At 51.6% G+C, this 17,326-nt stretch overlaps 2 protein-coding genes across 3 annotated transcripts in view; both read left to right on the top strand.

The window, feature by feature from the left end:
- The first annotated feature begins 4,223 nt into the window (after positions 1-4,223).
- On the top strand, positions 4,224-13,920 carry E2f1 (E2F transcription factor 1). Of its 2 annotated transcripts, none has more exons than XM_021193739.2 (7): positions 4,224-4,618; positions 9,427-9,517; positions 9,837-10,056; positions 10,805-10,957; positions 12,920-13,034; positions 13,132-13,351; positions 13,450-13,920. In XM_021193739.2, exons 1-7 carry the CDS (start codon positions 4,364-4,366, stop codon positions 13,695-13,697), a joined length of 1,302 nt encoding a protein of 433 aa, XP_021049398.1. In that variant the 5' UTR covers positions 4,224-4,363; the 3' UTR covers positions 13,698-13,920. The 2 variants fall into 2 exon arrangements, with proteins under 2 accessions (XP_021049398.1, XP_029392386.1); XM_029536526.1 differs by lacking the exon at positions 4,224-4,618 and adding an exon at positions 4,771-4,959.
- A 1,436-nt stretch (positions 13,921-15,356) lies between these two features.
- The window catches only part of Necab3 (N-terminal EF-hand calcium binding protein 3), a 13,971-nt gene continuing 12,001 nt past the window's right edge, over positions 15,357-17,326 (top strand). Inside the window, exons 1-2 of the mRNA XM_021194525.2 lie at positions 15,357-15,597; positions 17,224-17,248. Coding sequence (XP_021050184.1) covers positions 15,496-15,597; positions 17,224-17,248 — 127 coding nt within the window. The 5' untranslated portion in view covers positions 15,357-15,495. The remainder of the gene's footprint in view (positions 15,598-17,223; positions 17,249-17,326) is intronic.

Genomic DNA, 17,326 nt, shown 5'->3' with positions numbered 1-17,326 from the left:
GGCTTGCTCAGCCTGCTCTCTTACAGAATCCAAGACTACCAGCCCAGAGATGGTCCCACCCACCCCTTGATCACTAATTGAGAAAATGCCCCTCAGCTGGATCTCATGGAGGCATTTCCCCAACTAAAGCTCCTTTCTCTGTGATAACTCCAGCTGTGTCAAGTTGACACAAAACTAACCAGTACAGTATCCTAATTCTGACTCCCGGGACACTATCAAGGGCAGCCCTGGATTTTGCAGAGGAACAGGCTAAGTTCCCACCTCACTTTGCTGTGTGACCTTGAGCTGTGAGGGACCCTCTCTGAGCCGATTTCTCTTCTGCATCCTGCAGATAAATAAACTTCACTTCTGGAATTATAAGGTCGAAAGAAGAGCATCAATTGAAGTGGCTGCCCAGTGATGGTGGATTAGGGTTTGGATGCCAGTCAGCCTCAGGAGAACTGCTGACATTGAGAAGAGCCTTATCAGGGTCTCCCAGGCCCTGGGCCAGGGCGTCCAACTCTCCGGCCCTCTTCAGATGTCCACTATTTATTAACAGATCCAAAAGCTCATTTTCCTGCAGGGAATTCTAGTCTTCACCCCACACTCCTTTCTGTTGCTGAGGACCTGGGGGGCTGGTGGGAAAGGACACCTCTGTCACTTCGATATATACTTTGTTTTTTTTTTTTTTTTTTTTTTTTTTTTTTTTTTTTTTTTTAAAGAAAGGGTCTTATTGTGTAACTCTGACTGGCTTGGAATTCTCTGCGTAGAGCAGGCTGGTCCTGAATTCACAGATATCCACCTGACTCTGCCTCCTATGTGCTGAAATGAAAGGCATGCACCATCTCACCTGGCTCAAGTTCCAGTCACTCTTTAGAATAGATTTTACTAATTCTCCCTGTGTGGCTCAGGTGCCCTTGAATCTCTAGATTGGAAAGATCTTCCCACCCTGACCCCCTGAGTGCCTGTGACTATAAGCACTTATAGGATGTGAGGTTCAATATTTTGGAAGGGTAAGGCTTTGCAAAGCCCCTGACCTTGGCCTCTCCAACTCTTAACCTACTAGGAAAACTCAGTTTAGTCATCCTAAACCGGGACAGTATTATATCCCCCCTTCCCGCAACCATCTTGATCCTCGATAGATAACAGATGCTCAGTGAGTGTTTGTTGAATGACTATTGAGTAGCAGAAGGCTTTACAAAAGTGAACGTCGTTGTTAATGGGTCCCTTAGGAAAGCCAGGAGACAGAAAACTCTACATCTGGTATGAGAATGTGCCAACCTCTTTATCCTCCATCAGTGCCAGTGTCAGGCCTGGTTATGCTGAAGGTTAGCCTTCAGCTTCTCCACTGTGCTGTAAAGAGTGGGCAGTACACTCATGGGCACAGGCAGACCCAGGTCGGGGGGGATCTATTGTGGGCCACATCCTGTCACTGAATCTGCAGGCACCAGCCCTGAATGGGCCTCATTTTCCCATCTGTACTTTGAGAGGCTCACTGCTCCCCGTGGTCCTTCCCTGTTCTGACACATTCCAGGATTTGCAATGAGTAATTTCACAAACTGTTCGTGAGTGGGGGAAGGAAGAACACTGTTGCTGCTTTCCAAACCACCAGAGTCTGCAGACTACCGTCTAGTCCTATGCTTTTATCCTCATGAGGACTGGAGATGGCCAAGACAAGATCTAGAGGTCCTTTAAAAACAAAAAACAAACAAACAAAAAAACCTACAAAACTGAACTGGAAAACATCCTTGGGAGCTGCAACTTGCTTGTTTTATAACAGGATCTCATGTAGCCCTGGCTGCCTATATAGCCAAGGATGACCGAGCACTCTCCTGGTCTTCCTGTAGTAGCTACCTGCTGGGGTTACAGGTGTGGACAACTATACCCAGCTGTAGCAATTGTAATCTTTGACTCTACTGCACATTTTTATTGTAAAGGTATATCAATTTGTTTTCAAAGATCAACACATTATCTAGGATGGGCATAAGCGTTCCTTGTGTTTCTTTGTTTAAATTTCTTTTTCAATTTTTTATTAGATATTTTTTCATTTACATTTCAAATGCTATCCCGAATGTCCCCTATACCCTTCACCCCGCCCTGCTCCCCTACCCATCCACTCCCACTTCTTAGCCCTGGTGTTCCCCTGTACTGGGACATATAAAGTTTGCAATACCAAGGGGCTTCTCTTCCCAATGATGGCCGACTAGGCCATCTTCTGCTACATATGTAGCTAGAGACGCGAGCTCTGGGGGTGCTGGTTAGTTCATATTGTTCCACCTATCTGGTTGCAGACCCCTTCAGCTCCTTGGTTACTTTCTCTAGTTCTTCCATTGGGGGCCCTGTGTTCCATCCAATAGGTGACTGTGAATCTTTATTTATTTTTATTTATGAATTTATTTTGTTTATGAATTTTTATTTATTTTTTTATTCTTGCTGTATCATAGTCCAGGCCATCCTGGGACTTAAGCTTTTCCAGTCTTGACCAAAAGATTCCAAACTGGAGCTCAAGTAGTGGCCCAAACCTGCAACCCTAGCACTCAGGAGGCAGAAACAGGAAGGTAACATTGATTCAGTTTGAGCTACTACATAGCAAGATTCTCTCTCTCTCTCTTTTTTTTTTTTTTTTAAAGGGGGGGGTAAACAAGGCACTGTGGCCCACCCATTCAACTCCAGCACTCCGGAGGCTGAAGCAGGCAGATTTAATCATGTTCCAGGACAGTCAGAGCCAGATAATGAGACCCTGTCTCGAAAAACAAAGAAACAAACTAAAAATCCACCCCTCCCAATCAAAACAAACCAAAAAACAAGAAGCGGGGAGGGCCGCGTGGCTGGGAATTGATTCTAAATTGGCCAAGCTGGGGTGGTTCAAAGTTAACTCGTGCCTTGGTGTTTCTGGGCCCTGGAACATCACAGCCTCCTTATTGTGACCTGCTCACCTCTGCCCTCCGCCTCCAATTCTCTCATACCCAGAAAGGGCATGAGAAGCAGCCCCTGCTAAACCAGCCCAGAGTAATGTGGCAGAGTTGGGACGGAGATAAAGTAGCATGAAGCATGGAGAAAGTAACCCAGGCCTGAGGGATCCCTGTAGCTTACACTGGACGTGGGGACTTGAATATTGTCAGCTATTTACTCTCTTCTTGTGGTCATCCCCACCCCCAAGGACAGGAAGTTTGTAGGTCTTGTTAAAACCTTTCACGTTTCTATTCCCAGTATTGGCAAGATGCCTAGTAGAGAGGACAACAGTGCTGATCAGATGGGCTGACCCCAGCAATCAGAACTGCTGATGGAGGACCTCTGGATTAAAGGCACGTCCATATGCACCCTCCCCGCCCCTGCACCGCCCTGTGTGAGGCCGGCCATGGAGATACTTTAATGGACCAATCTCTTCACATTGCAAGCATCTGCGGCCTCTGTGTTTGTTCCCTTTTTTCCTTTTCACTAAGTCAGGAGTCAAGGTCTGGACTGAGGATGGGACAGTGAATGCTCTCAGGCGTTTGTGATTTTTTTGAGACCAGGGTCTCACTGTGTAGTTCTGGATGGCCTGAACTGGGAAGATCCGCCTGCCTCTGCCTCCCAAGTGCTGGGATTAAAGGCAGGCGCCATTGTGGAGTGACCAAATGAATGAACGCTAACTGGGCGCTGGCTACGAAAGAAATTTCAGTAAAGAGAGACCGAGATCAAAGCCATACATCCCTTACACACTTCCTGGCACCCCTCTTGGGCTTGGCTTCTGGGTGACAGGACAGGGAAGAAGGCATGATGTGAACTAACGGAATAGGAATAAATGGGTCTTAAGACCGGAGATGTGGCTGAAGCGAGCTTTGGAGGTGAGCCTGAAGAGGTGGTTTCTGGGCTGTAAACTGAGGGGGTGGAGACCACAGGTTGAGAGTTTACGGGGTCATGTGGCATGTGGAGTCCGCGGGACGTGCAGAACCGAGTACGAAGTTTGTTCCCTTCGCCAGACCCGCCACCCAGCGAGTGGGCGGTGAAGGGGGCGGGGCCCATTGCCCACGCCTCCTGCAGGGCACGGCGAGAGGCAGAGGGGAGAAGGCGCCCGGCACCGCCTGGACAAAGCCTGCGCGCGCCCCGCCCCGGGATTGGCCACCCCGCCCCTAGTCCCACCCTCCGTCGCCTGCCCCGCACGCCGCCACCAATGTCCGCCACCGGAGCCGCCTTCGTCACAGCCGCCCCGGCCAATGGAGGAGGCGCTCGGCGGCGCGTGGCCCTTTCGCGGCAAAAAGGATTTGGCGCGTAAAAGTGGCCCGGACTTTGCAGGCAGCGGCGGCCGGGGCGGAGCGGGATCGAGCCCTCGCCGCGGCCTGCCAGTCATGGGCCCGCGCCGCCGCCGCCGCCTGCCTCCCGGGCCACGCGGGCCGTGAGCGCCATGGCCGTAGCTCCCGCGGGCGGCCAGCACGCGCCAGCGCTGGAGGCCCTGCTCGGGGCGGGCGCGCTGCGGCTGCTCGACTCCTCGCAGATCGTCATCATCTCTACCGCGCCCGATGTCGGCGCCCCGCAGCTCCCCGCCGGCCCCGCCGCGCCGCCCACCGGCCCTCGCGATCCTGACGTGCTGCTCTTCGCCACGCCGCAGGCGCCCCGACCCGCGCCTAGTGCACCGCGCCCGGCTCTCGGCCGCCCGCCGGTACGGACCCTAGGCGCGGGCGGGGGAGGGGCGGGCTGCAACGCTGGGCGGCGCGGAGCCTGGGCTGGGCCTCGGGGCTCCGCCCCGGGGCGCGCGATGACTGACTGCCTTGCCTGTCTTGTTTGCGGAGCCTTGCTCCGGGCCTCGGCGTCTTCACCGGAGCGTCGGATCCAATAATGATTGTGTCTCACGTGTATCCAGCTGGTGCTTGCTTAGTGCACGCCCAGGCTTTGGCACCAAATTCTCAACTCTGTTGTGTGCTGGGTGTTGTCACGTGCCCATCTGCCAGAGGGAGGAACTGAGGCCCAGAGACGGGGAAGTGCTTCGCGCAGCTGCAGATGGTGGGGCTGGTATTTGAACTGATGTCTGCTGGCTTGCTGCAGAACCTGTGGCTGGGTAGTGTGCACAGTTGCTTGTTGGAGGTGAAAGAGGGTGACTTTTGGAGACATCTTCGGGAAATCCTCCTTAGTGGCTTTGCCAGGTGCAGGCCTGGCCTCCCAGGCCTCTGGGGACAGGCTTCTTGATTGGGAGGCCTTCTCTGCAGGGGCGGGGTGCTGGGCCAGCTGCTGCAACCCTTCCACTGCCTGTCCTTCCATCTGCCACCCTTCCAGCCCCTGGTTGCCATGGAACTTTATTAATCAGGCAGACAGACCCCTGAGTCTCTGGAAGACTGGGTGGGCTGGGCCCCTGAGAAGGGGCCTCCAGTTCCTGGAGAGAGAAGCCGTGGGAGGGCGATCCCTGGATAAAGTCTCTTCCTGGTCCTAAGCAAGTAACTCAAGACCACTTTAGGCTGGGGGCCTAGAAAAGGCAGCTGAAGTAAGCGGAGAGTGGAACTTGGATCTAAGCAGGGGCCAGCTCCATGAGTGGGCCACCATCTTCATTGTAGGGGTGGAGCGAACTGGAGGGGTTCTCAGCAGGGGGCTCGGAACAAGCAGGAGGGGTAAGGCCCAGTATCAGAGTAGAAGCTGTTCAACTCCTGATGGGGGTGTGGGTGGCAGCTGGTCCCTGAGGCATCTTAGAGAAGGCCCCTTACCCCCCTTGGCACAGCGCCCAGTGCTGCCTTCCTTCCGGAATCACCAGGATGCTAATAATAATAACAATAGCAACCACCATTGTTTTGAGGATGTTTTGTGTGCCAGGCTCTGTGCTAAGCACTTTACCCACTTAACCTTGTGGGCAACCTTACTTTGCCATCCTTTCTTAGATGAGGCTGAGGCCCACAAATGATAGAACTTCTTAACCATTGAGCGATGGAGCTGGATTTCCTGGTTGTTAAAGGCCTTTCCTCCTGTTGAGGAGGCTGGCCAGTATTTGGTGGGTCAGCCGGCTTGCCTTGCATCAACTCCAGGGGCCTGTACCTGTAGGCAGGAGCTTGGGCCCTGGGCAGGTATTCTACATGTAACCAAACATTCCATTCGCTCAAGTTGTTGAGTTAGTGAGCCCCATTATGCGCTAGATGCAGAGGTAGTTAGGGAGCCCCTGCCCCCATAGTACTTAAGGGCCAGCAAACATTTTCTGTGGGAGAGGTTGACACCATCCCAGAGCCAAAGGCCAGGAATGCAAATCTAGATTTTGGCCTCTACTGACTTTGCTCTGGAATTTTTTGGGGGCAGTCCTTGAAATAAGCTACAGGCTTGGCTTCCACCCAGTGAGTACTTGCTGGGTGCTTCCTGTGTACACCTCTTGGCAGTTCAGACATTCCTCCTTGCCCTACCTACCTACCTCTCTACCTTGTCATGGCTCTGTGTGTGTGTGTGTGTGTGTGTGTGTGTGTGTGTGTGTGTGTGTGTGTAGATCCTGTGGGGGATGGGCGGCGCTAGGGAGTAGTACAGACCTAACCGACACATGTTCTAGGCCAGCCAGGGCTACTTAGTGAAACCTTACTTTAATGTAAGTTGGGCTGGAGAGATGGTTCAACCATTGAAAGCACTTGCTCTATTATGACAACTTGACTTTGGATCACAGCCCCAACACTGAGGTCACAGATCACTTAACTCCAGTTTCAAGGGATTTGATAATCGTCTTCTCTGTCCTTGGGTACCCATGTTCACATACATTCAACAGACACAAATTTCCTTTTAAAAAGAAAATAATTTTTAAAAGTAAACTAGTTAAATAAAAATAAATTAAAATATCAACAGCCTATTTTGGTTAATTGACATCTTGAGTTCAAAGCCAGCCTGCACTACACAGACCCTGTTTCAGAACAGTAACAGCAAGAAGCTGAGGTTCCCCATTATAACGTAGTTCTTGTTTACTGTAGAAAGTATGTGGTAATACATCAAGTCTGTAAGAGCCAGGCTTAGAGTAGAAAGCCAGCTCTTCTTCAGGGCTCTTGTTTTAGGTGTGACACTGTTGTTTTATTACACGAATCCCTGGCTGGTCGCTGTGAGCGCTTAATGCTGTTGGGGATTGAACCCAGAATTGAATGCACACTGAATAAGTACTCTGCCAGTCCCCAGTCCTGAGAACGTTTGTTTTTAATAGTTCTAAAAGCTGCTGTGAGCCATGAGTGGTGGCTCCTTTAAAACTCCAGTACTTAAGAGGTGAGGTACAAGGATCAGGAGTTGAAACAGTACGTCATTCACATGGCCCAGAGGAGGTAACCGTCTGCCCTGGCTCGCCCACAGAAGCGCTCCTGTTTCTAAAACACTCTGTTAGAAGCTGAACTGGAGAACAGCCCCTGAGATTTGTAGTCCAGGAAGGGACCGTGTATGTGTTAGCCTGTCACAGCGGTTTCCTTGTGTGTCTGAGCATATTCTGTGCTGGCCTAGGCCTGCCTCCGTCTTTTACTGAGACTACATGCTGTTCCAGGGGGGCTACATAACGCTTTTGTGCCCTTCCTGGGATGGGTGTTTGAATCATTCAGCTAGCAGTATCTTCACCTGTGGTTTTTAGGATCTCAGTGCTAGGGTTGTCTAAAGATGAGTGACAGAAACAAGCATCACTTTGAGCTCTTACTTTAAAGTATGCCATATACTTGGATTTCTCCCTGGCTACAGATCTTCTAAGGTGGAGGCTAGCATAGGTCCAGCAATCAGACAAGTTGGCTGAGGAAATGTATGGGGTTTAGTTACCGCCCTGCTCTGGCACAGACAGCAGAGGCAATGTCTGACTGTGTGTGATCAGCTGAATCTCGTGCTGTCCTCTTCCTTGGTCTGCAGGAGTCTGGCAGCGTGAGGGTGGGGACATCTAGTCAGCGCATGCTGACGGACACTGAGGCTTGTGGCACGCAGGGATGCAGAGGTTTATTGGTCCAGCGTCCAATGACACTTTCTCAGTGGAGGTGGTAGGCAGGGAGAACAGACAAAAGGCCAGACTTGAGGCAGTATAGAGAGTCGAGGCCCTCTGAAGCCATTGATTGATCGTTAAGGGTCCTGCAGGAGGCAGCTACGGATGTGAGAGGAGCATAGGATAGCCTTAGAGGGGATTAGGAGAAACTCATCTCCACAGTTCATTTGAGGAGTGCTGTTGGAAGGCTTTACTGAGGCAGAGTGATGTAGAGGGAGACCAGCGTGGGGACAGCTGTCCTGTCCAGTGGGAGGGTGATAATGGCTGTGGGAGGAATTCTTGGCAAAAGAAAGTGACAGGTGGTGGGCCAGGTTGAGAGGGTTTAGTTGAGAAAGGCCTGTGGCTGGTGTGGGGATAGCAAGTCTGGTCCAGTTAGTGTGTTTTAAGCTATCCCTGGGACTTCACGGTCCTCCCCAATACTGTGAAATTAGAACTCTTACGTTAAAGGGCATGGAGATTAGCAGCTCGGGTCTTTCTCAGACAGACCTGGGTAGGAAATGTGGCTCTGCCACTTCTCTTGGTCTTGTCCATAGGTTGTAAAGCGGAGCTGTTAGGCTGCCAGTCCAAAGAATAAGAGTACACTGAGCACAAAGCCTTTGTGAGCTCCAGCTGCTGCCATGGTTATAGATACGTAAATGAGTTAAAAACTAGAGTTGCTTGGGGGACCTGTCCCCTCCCTTGGTGGCTTAAAGCACTTGTATAGTCTCTGTGGGTTGGGACTTGAGGGAGATTTAGCTGGTGGTTCCTGCCTGAGATAGAATCCTGTTGCAGCCAGAAAGCTCCCTGGCTGTAATCGCAAGTGGGCCTAAGGTTGCGGGGTTTGTTCCAAGCTTGCTATGTTCCTCTTACCTGGAGGAGTTCTAGCTCTTTGCCAAAGGGGCTTATCTTTAGGGCTACTTGACAGTATGGCACAAAGTTTTCTCCCGCCCCTGGCACCTCAGAAGCAGCATCACCGTCCCAGTGACCAGTCTCAGAAGTGACCCCATCGCTCCCAGCTTACATTTAGGGGAGAAAGCTAGCACTTATCTTTGAAAGCCGAGAGTCCTGGTGGATTGCACCTGCAAGCCCAGGTCTTGGGAGGTTAGAGGCAGGAAGATAAATTCAAGGTCATCCTTGGCTACATAGTAAGTTTGATGCCAGCCTGGGCTAAATAGACCTTGTATTTGTAGGAGCTAAGGAGTCTGATTGGTAGATTGTGTGGTAGTGTTCACAAGGCCTTTACTTTAACCTCTAGTATTACAGCGATGATTTGTTCTTTGCTGGTGTATTTTTAAAACACCATCAGTCCTAGGGAGGTAAATTTTGGACGTAAATTTTGAACCTGGGTCTTCAGCCTTGTACTTGACTGATTTGAGTGGTAGGTTGATAACCTCATGCTGTGTCCCTCAGAATCTGTCTCTGCTCACACACCTTGGCACCCTAACAGACATAAGACGGGTTGGGATATCAAGCCCTTAACTAAGTCTTCAGTGGTCTCAGTCCTGGTTATTGGGCATCTTCCTGTGTCTCTACTGCAGGTGAAACGGAGGCTGGACCTGGAAACTGACCATCAATACCTGGCTGGCAGCAGTGGGCCATTCCGGGGCAGAGGCCGCCACCCAGGGAAAGGTGCCATTGACTCCAGCTTTTCAGGCCTATACTGGGGGAGGGAAGTGGACATGGATGTACACTCTGGGGCCCCAGTAGGCCGCTGTAATGGCTGCCCAACAGGACTTCCTCAGGCCTTGGAGGTGGGGAGTTGCCCAGCTACAAGAGGAATGCTTTGGTTGGCAGACAACAGCCATCGAGCCTTTCTGCTTAGCCTGAGGGAAGGGAGACATTTGCCTCCCGCCTCATTTTGCCACTCTACATTGCTAGGGAGACAGGACTGTTGGGGGCAGGCTGAGTGTTTGAAGGCCCCCCGCCTAGCCTAACCCCTTTCCCCCAGGTGTGAAGTCTCCAGGGGAGAAGTCACGCTATGAGACCTCACTAAACCTGACCACCAAGCGCTTCTTGGAGCTGCTGAGCCGCTCAGCAGATGGTGTCGTTGACCTGAACTGGGCAGCTGAGGTGCTGAAGGTGCAGAAACGGCGCATCTATGACATCACCAATGTCCTGGAGGGCATCCAGCTCATTGCCAAGAAGTCCAAGAATCATATCCAGTGGCTGTAAGTACTTACCAGGCAGGTGGGCAGGTAACAGCCAGACCAAGCCACATTTCTTGCAGTGGCTTCCTGCATTCCCCACAGCTGGGAAACCAAGGTCTGAGGAGAGTTACCTTCCCGGGGTAATAGATGGAGAAGAACTTACAAGTCTTGCAGATCCAGTTCCCTATAGCTGTACAAGGTTTCCCATGTGTATGCTTGCTTGCGCACATGTGCGCGCGCGCACACACACACACACCTTTCTAAAGGTTTCCTGTTCCTTCTCCCATTGTTGCCCATTAGACCGCTGTGCTGCCACCATTCCAGCTTTTGCTGTCATCATTGAGATTGGCCTTACACATTTTTGGTTTTGTTTCTACTTCTCCCCTGTAACTTCTGCCTCCCCAGGCATCCTGCTGCCTTCTCTGGCATATCTACCTTGGCCTTTGATAGATGATTCTTCATTCTGTATTGTTTTCTTTTTACTTGATAGTGTGTCTCAGGAATGTCTGTATATATATCTAATTCAGCTGTGCCATCCCATGGCAGGCATGTGCTGTAGTTTTCTTACCTGGCTCCTTGGTGGGTGTCTGTTGACTGATCAGACATTTTACTGAGCCCATGCCAGTCTTACTCAAAGCCTAGCTGGGGAGCAGAGTCACAGAGGAAAAGGAACTTGCCAACTTCTCACAGAATAGTGGTGGCAACAGATTGTCTTGAGGGTTAGGGCTGATGGATGGGTTGGGGCTAATTCTTCACTGACTTCCCACAGAGGCAGCCACACCATGGTGGGGATTGGTAAGCGGCTTGAAGGCCTGACCCAGGACCTGCAGCAACTGCAGGAGAGTGAGCAGCAGCTGGATCACCTGATGCACATCTGTACCACACAGCTGCAACTGCTTTCCGAGGACTCCGACACCCAGCGATATCCTTGGATTGGTTAGGGTACATTGAAGGCAGCCTTGGCCAGTGGTGGCTCCACACTACTGAGACTATCGAGGTTACCAAGGGCTCAGATTATAAAAGATTCTGGCTTTGGAAACAAGACCTGGCTCTACATTGACTTACCATGTGACAACGAACAAGTTACTTGTATTTGATGGGCCTCAGTTTCATCTGTAAAAGAGAGGACAGTAATATCCATTTCCAAAATTGTACATATTAATAGAAAAATAGCCAGGGCCGTGGTGGCATGCACCTTTAATCCCAGCACTTGGGAGGCAGAGGCAGGCGGATCTCTGAGTTTGAGGGCAGCCTGCTCTACAGAGCCAGTTCCAGGACTGCATACAAATGCTGTCTCCAAAAAAACCAAAACAAAACAAAAACAACCACTACAACAATAACAAAACAAACAAAAGGAGAAAAGGCAAATGGTTTGATAAGTACAAGTGTTTTTGCCAATCATGAGTACCTGAGTTTGAGCCCCCAGTAGAAGGAGGAAACAAAGCCTCTAACCTGTACATGTGCATTCACAAACACACCCCTGTGGCATGTGTGTGTGAAGACACACACAAAATTAAGTTTTAAAATAAGTAATATGGGTTGGAGAGAGGGCTCAGAGGTTAAGAGCACAGACTGCTCTTCCAGAGGTCCTGAGTTCAAATTCCAGCAACCACATGGTGGCTCATAACCATCTGTAACCAGATCTGACGCCCTCTTCTGGTGTGTCTGAAGACAGCTACTATATACTAATATATAATCAATAAATAAATCTTAAAAAAATAATAATACATTTTAAAAGAAACCAAGGACTGGAGAGACGGCTTCGCAGTTAAGAGCATTTGTTACTCACAGAGGACCTGAGTTCAAAATTCCCTGCATCTATAGGTGGCTCACAGCTGTCTGTAGTTCTAGTTCTAGTCCAGCTGATGCCCTCATCTGACCTCCAAAAGCACCAAATGCTTGTGTGGTGCACATACAGGTAGGGAGAAAACATACAGAAAAGATCAGGCAGAGAACAGGGGTGCAAGCCTTTAAAACCCAGACTCTGGGGAAGCAGAAGCATGGGGATATCTGAACTAAGGCTGGTCTGGTCTACATGCTACACAGTGAGACCCTGTCTCAACCAAAGAAGAGAAGCCCAGTGTGGTGGTATATACTTGTAATCCCAGGGCCAGGTATGAGGCAGAAACTGTAACACTGAAGGCCAATTGAGGTTATATATAGAGATGCTCAAAATAAGCATAGGAGCCGGGTGTGGTGGCACACGCCTTTAATCCCAGCACTTGGGAGGCAGAGGCAGGCTGATTTCTGAGTTCCAGGACAGCCAAGACTGCACAGAGAAACCCTGTCTTGGACAAAAATAAGCATAGGCCACTGGATTACACAGTGAGACCCTGTCACCAAAGAGTAACAAGCCTTTCCTTGGTCATTAATTTAGTTCCTGATTGTAGCTTCAAAGTTAAGACTTTTTTTTTTTTTTTTTTTTTTGGTTTTCAAAACAGGGTTTCTCTGTGTAGCCCTGGCTGTCCTGGAACTCACTTTGTAGACCAGGCTGGCCTCGAACTCAGAAATCNACCTGCCTCTGCCTCCCAAGTGCTGGGATTAAAGGTGTGCGCCACCACGCCCGGCTAAAGTTAAGACTTTTTAATTCACAAATAGAAACTTTATTAGAAAGTGTGCCTTTTAGTGAATATCATTAATTAACAGTAAAATTGTCAAAATCAATTTCCATTTCCCAACCCAGACCTGTTGAGCATTTGATACGGAATTATTACAGGCAGCCATGAGTTTGGAATTGGATGGGTAGATAGTCTCACTGTTGAGAAAGTTGCAGTTTAGGAATGAGATTCTGGGTAGTTACTATGTGCCAGGTGGTGGGATGAGGGTGTCAAAAGGGAGTGACTAGGGAGGCGTATGTGAGTCAGTGGTCCTTGACTCCCCCAACCCTGGCCTATGTGACCTGCCAGGACCTTCGCAGCATCGCGGACCCTGCAGAACAGATGGTCATAGTGATCAAGGCCCCTCCTGAGACCCAGCTGCAAGCTGTGGATTCTTCAGAGGTGAGACTAATGACCCTAAGACTTTCCAAGACAGGGTGGGCTGGGTTGGTGGTCACCTAGGCCTCACCTGTCTGTCCTGCTTTCTGTCTCCACCCAGACGTTTCAGATCTCGCTTAAGAGCAAACAAGGCCCCATCGATGTTTTCCTGTGTCCTGAGGAGAGTGCAGAGGGGATTAACCCTGGGAAGACCTCATGCCAGGAGACATCCTCTGGGGAGGACAGGACTGCAGACTCTGGCCCTGCAGGGCCTCCACCATCACCTCCCTCCACATCCCCAGCCTTGGATCCCGGTCAATCCCCGTTAGGCTTGGAGCAAGGTAGGTAGGGCCAGGGTTTGTTCTCCTCTTTGGCAAGCAATCATGGCAGCGCCTCTCCTGCTAGGCCTCTCCTAACCTGTAATGCCTTCTTTCTCCAGAAGCAGTATTGCCACGAATGGGCAACCTGAGGGCCCCCATGGAAGAGGACCGACTGTCACCACTGGTGGCTGCTGACTCACTCCTGGAGCATGTTAAAGAAGACTTCTCTGGGCTCCTCCCTGGGGAGTTCATCAGCCTTTCCCCACCCCATGAGACCCTTGACTATCACTTTGGTCTCGAGGAGAGTGAGGGCATTAGAGATCTCTTTGACTGTGACTTTGGGGACCTGACTCCTCTGGATTTCTGATAGAAGCCTAGGGACTCGGGGTGTCTGGAGATGCCCACCTTGTCTGCAGCTTTGGAACCTCCTGCCCTGGGCCATCCTTCCTGCCTCATTGGAATAGCACGATTCATACCCTCTGTCCAGTAGCTTCTAGCTCTGGGGTTTGGTTGCTGCCACATTGAGCAGACCAAAAGGGGAAGGATGTTGTACAGTGTGTGTGCGTGCACCCCATACTGCGCACTGTGTACCTGGGGTGTGTGTCTGAGTGTGTATGTGTGTGTGAGAGAGTGTGTGTGCACGTGCCCGGGAATGAAGGTGAACATATCTGTGTGTGTGCTGCAGACATATCCCGGTGTGTCCACACGTGTGCATGGATCCATGTGTGCGAATTGGGGTGGGGGTGGGGCTCTAACTGCACTTTTGGTGTCCTTGCTGCAGGGGCCCTGTGAGGCCCAGGGTGGCTGCCTGCTTCCAGAATCCTGTGTGTCAGCCAGGCCGGGGGGGTGCAGCGTGGCTGGGTTTGCAGGGCAGCAAGAGCACTGCTTAAAAGTTTTCAGATCGAAGCTTTAATGGAGCGTTTATTTATTTATCGAGGCCTCTGGCAAACCTGGGGGATGAGCAAAGGGTGGGGGGATATGGGGTGATACCCCAAGTCCCTGTTCTCTGAAGCAAGGGCAGGAACCCCTACCCAAAAGTTGCTGAGGCCCAAGCAGTTTATTTATTGGGAAAGGGAGAGAGACAGACTGACAGCCGTGGAAGGGCTGGAGAAACAGTCCCTTTGTAGAAGGTTGTGCCAGTACCCCAGTGGCATGTATCCAGGGGATCTGAGATGGGGGGGGGGTGTGAGGGCCTGGGCTGACTGCTGCCAGGAGGGTTGGGTATGCGTCCCTCCTGTGGTTGGAGTGCTCCTCTGCTGTCCTCCCCACCCTCCAGTCTGCACTTTGATTTGTTTCCTAACAGTTCTGTTCCCTCCTGCTTTGATTTTAATAAATGTTTTGATGGTGTTAGGGCTGGGTTTGGGACTCTCCGCCAGCCAGCGTGAAGCTAGTGTTGGAGGGAATGTCCGCTCCCTCTTCCTATCTGACTTAATTTCCTTTCAGTTTGTAACCCCTTGAGAAGAAGAAAACTGACCCAATGATGGGTACGGAGTTATGCATGGGACCTAAGTACAGAAAGGGGAGTGTCAGATTGTGACACCTTGCTGTGCACCTTCTGAACATTAGTAAAGATGCAACACAGTGAACTGTGTTTGTGTCGAATGCTTTACTGTGTGTATGTGCGTGGGTCTAAGCTTGCAGCTGCTGTCCCCTCCTCTAGGCCTTGTAAGTGAGAAGACCAGGGAGTTTCCTGAAAGAGGTGCTGGGGCAGAGATCTGGGAGAAGGAAGGGGTGACTGGGAATCCATGACTTTTGTTAAACCATAGGTGGAAGCCCTCTGAACTGAGCATCTACAAAGCTTACTTCTCCTTTACAACCTGGGGACTGAGGGGGAGGGCCATTATCCTCATTTGGCAGGGAAGTGCAGATGCCCAGATGTAAGACGCTTCTGGGTCTGATCTATTAGGGCTCCTGCACTTAGAGCTTTGCTTGCCCGCACCCGACTGGGTGGAGCGCCGGTTCCTGTGGGACTCCCGGCAAGATATCATTGCCAGTGACTTCTGGGGTGACTCCTTACCCCACTCCTTTTGGAAGCCTCTTCCAGGCGGGGAAACCGAGGCCCGGTGGGGGCGGGGCCGTGATTGGGCCAATGGGCTCGCGCCCCGCCCCCAGCCAGCCTGGGCGGCCTGGTAACCGCAACCCGCAGCCTTGCAAGCCTCCGAGCCATGGCGTGCGCCGGGCTGCTCACTGTGTGCCTGCTCGGGCCACCTGCGCCCCAGCCGCCGCGACACTCTGCGCCTGCCGCGGGACATGCGCTTTTCCAGGACGTGAGTGGGGCACCGGCGGGCGGGCATCAGGCTCCCTAAGTCTCAGTCTTCGGTGTCCCTGTCTCTCCCTCCACATCTGTTGGTCCTGCTTCGGTCCCTCTCCTAGACTATCTGTGACCCTGCTGTTCTGATCCTCCTGCCTGTGTTCCTTGTGCTGTCTGTGCTGCTCCGTGTCTCTCCTTGTCTCTCAGCAGTACTGCCCCTCACCCTAAATGTGCCCACTGGGGCTAGGGGCTGTCAACACTCCGTCACAGCAGCCTGCTCCATGGCAGCCCCCGCTGGGCTGATAGGACAGGGGAGCCTGGTCCTAGAAGGAGCTCTGTCCTGCCCCGGAAGCCTCAGGTCTGATCAAGGGTGGCAGAGTCTTACAGTTGGTAAGGGACTCCTTTCATGGGCAGCAGGTGGCCTTGAGCCCCCTTTTGTAGCTGCAGAGCATCCTAGCCTGTCTCAGATTGCTGTGCAATCTTCCTGAGCTACCTAGCTGGAGGCAAAGCTCCAAGTGCAGGAGCCCTAGCTCTGAGCACCTCTCTTCCTTCTTTTACTATGTGCTTGCTTATCAGGTTCTGGCTCTCTCCTGCCCCTACTCTAGAAGTCCCTGCCAGTGTTAAGAGGCTGTTGTGCCCCATCCCCAATGCCCTAGTGACTCAGCACCTTGACCATGGTCCTTCAGGCCTGAGGAGGCATGTTCCAGGTCAGGAGGCACCCTGGGATGTGAATGGAGTGTCTTCATTCCAAGCTTAGCTCTCCTGCCCCACTCCCACCCAAATTACCCCAGCCAGGCTGCGTTGAGCTCCTGTGTGATCTCAATCCAGTAGCAGTCCTTTCTCGCAGTCAGCCTAAGGGTTAGATTGGTTGGTCAGCCCAGTGACCCTGGGGGGTTGGGTGGAAGAGTTTAGCATTCAGGACCCTGGGCTCTATGAGTTCTATCTAGGCTTTCAACTTGTCTGTTTCATCATTGCTTCCACAAGTAAAATCTACTGACCCTTGCCACCCTCCTTTCTCCTTACACAAATGTGTATGCACAGATGCCCACAATCTTCATGATGAGTTGGCCTTGTAAGAGATCCCAGCCCTGAAAGGGTTAAACTCTAGCTGCTCCCTCACTAGTGGGAAAACCAGAGCACCCAAAATAAGCAGGCACAAGGGAAAGAGCCTGTTCAGTGAGGGTAGGTGGAGAATAGTGTGTGGACTTGGGAGAATACCCATAAAGTCAGGGTGGGGGTGGGGTGGGGAGGGAAACATTCAGATCTGATATGACTTCCAAGGCTTCTCAGGATGAATCTTAGCCCATCTGTCCAAGCTTCCTCAAGTTGGGAACATGCCAAAGGCTGCTACATCAGAGCCAGCTTGGGCTTGACTCCAGCTGTGGGAGGTGAAGGTACAGAGAGCTGGCCAGGAGCACCCACCCACCGCGAAGCCAGCCCACAGCAGGAGGGAGTCAGCATTAGGGCTTGCTGTGCCATCTTCCTGTGCTACCTTGCTGGGGACGCCTGCAGGACTGCCTTGAGCAGAGGGAAGGCGATGCAGGGGGGCTGGCTGCCAAGCTGGAGCTCCACTGACTTGGGAGGGGCACCCCTACCTCCCCACTCCCCTCACAGTGCCCACTTATTTCCCTTTGTCCCCTAGGTTTTCCGAAGAGCAGACAAAAATGGTGAGTGGTTTCTTCCCTTTGGGTCCCACGGTGTGTGTGTGTGTGTGTGTGTGTGTGTGTGTGTGTGTGTGTGTGTGT

The sequence above is a fragment of the Mus pahari genome, chromosome 3 (assembly GCF_900095145.1).
Source record: "Mus pahari chromosome 3, PAHARI_EIJ_v1.1, whole genome shotgun sequence".
Classification (NCBI taxonomy): domain Eukaryota; kingdom Metazoa; phylum Chordata; class Mammalia; order Rodentia; family Muridae; genus Mus; species Mus pahari.
Note: the sequence above shows the minus strand (reverse complement) of the source record. Positions and strands in the feature narration are given on the sequence as shown.

Coding starts and splice junctions, on each gene's coding strand:
- E2f1 (XM_021193739.2), top strand. CDS start 4,364: ATGGCCGTAGCTCCCGCGGGCGGCCAGCACGCGCCAGCGCTGGAGGCC. Junction 9,518..9,836: donor AGGCCGCCACCCAGGGAAAG/GTGCCATTGACT, acceptor CCTTTCCCCCAG/GTGTGAAGTCTCCAGGGGAG. Junction 13,352..13,449: donor CCCGTTAGGCTTGGAGCAAG/GTAGGTAGGGCC, acceptor TTCTTTCTCCAG/AAGCAGTATTGCCACGAATG.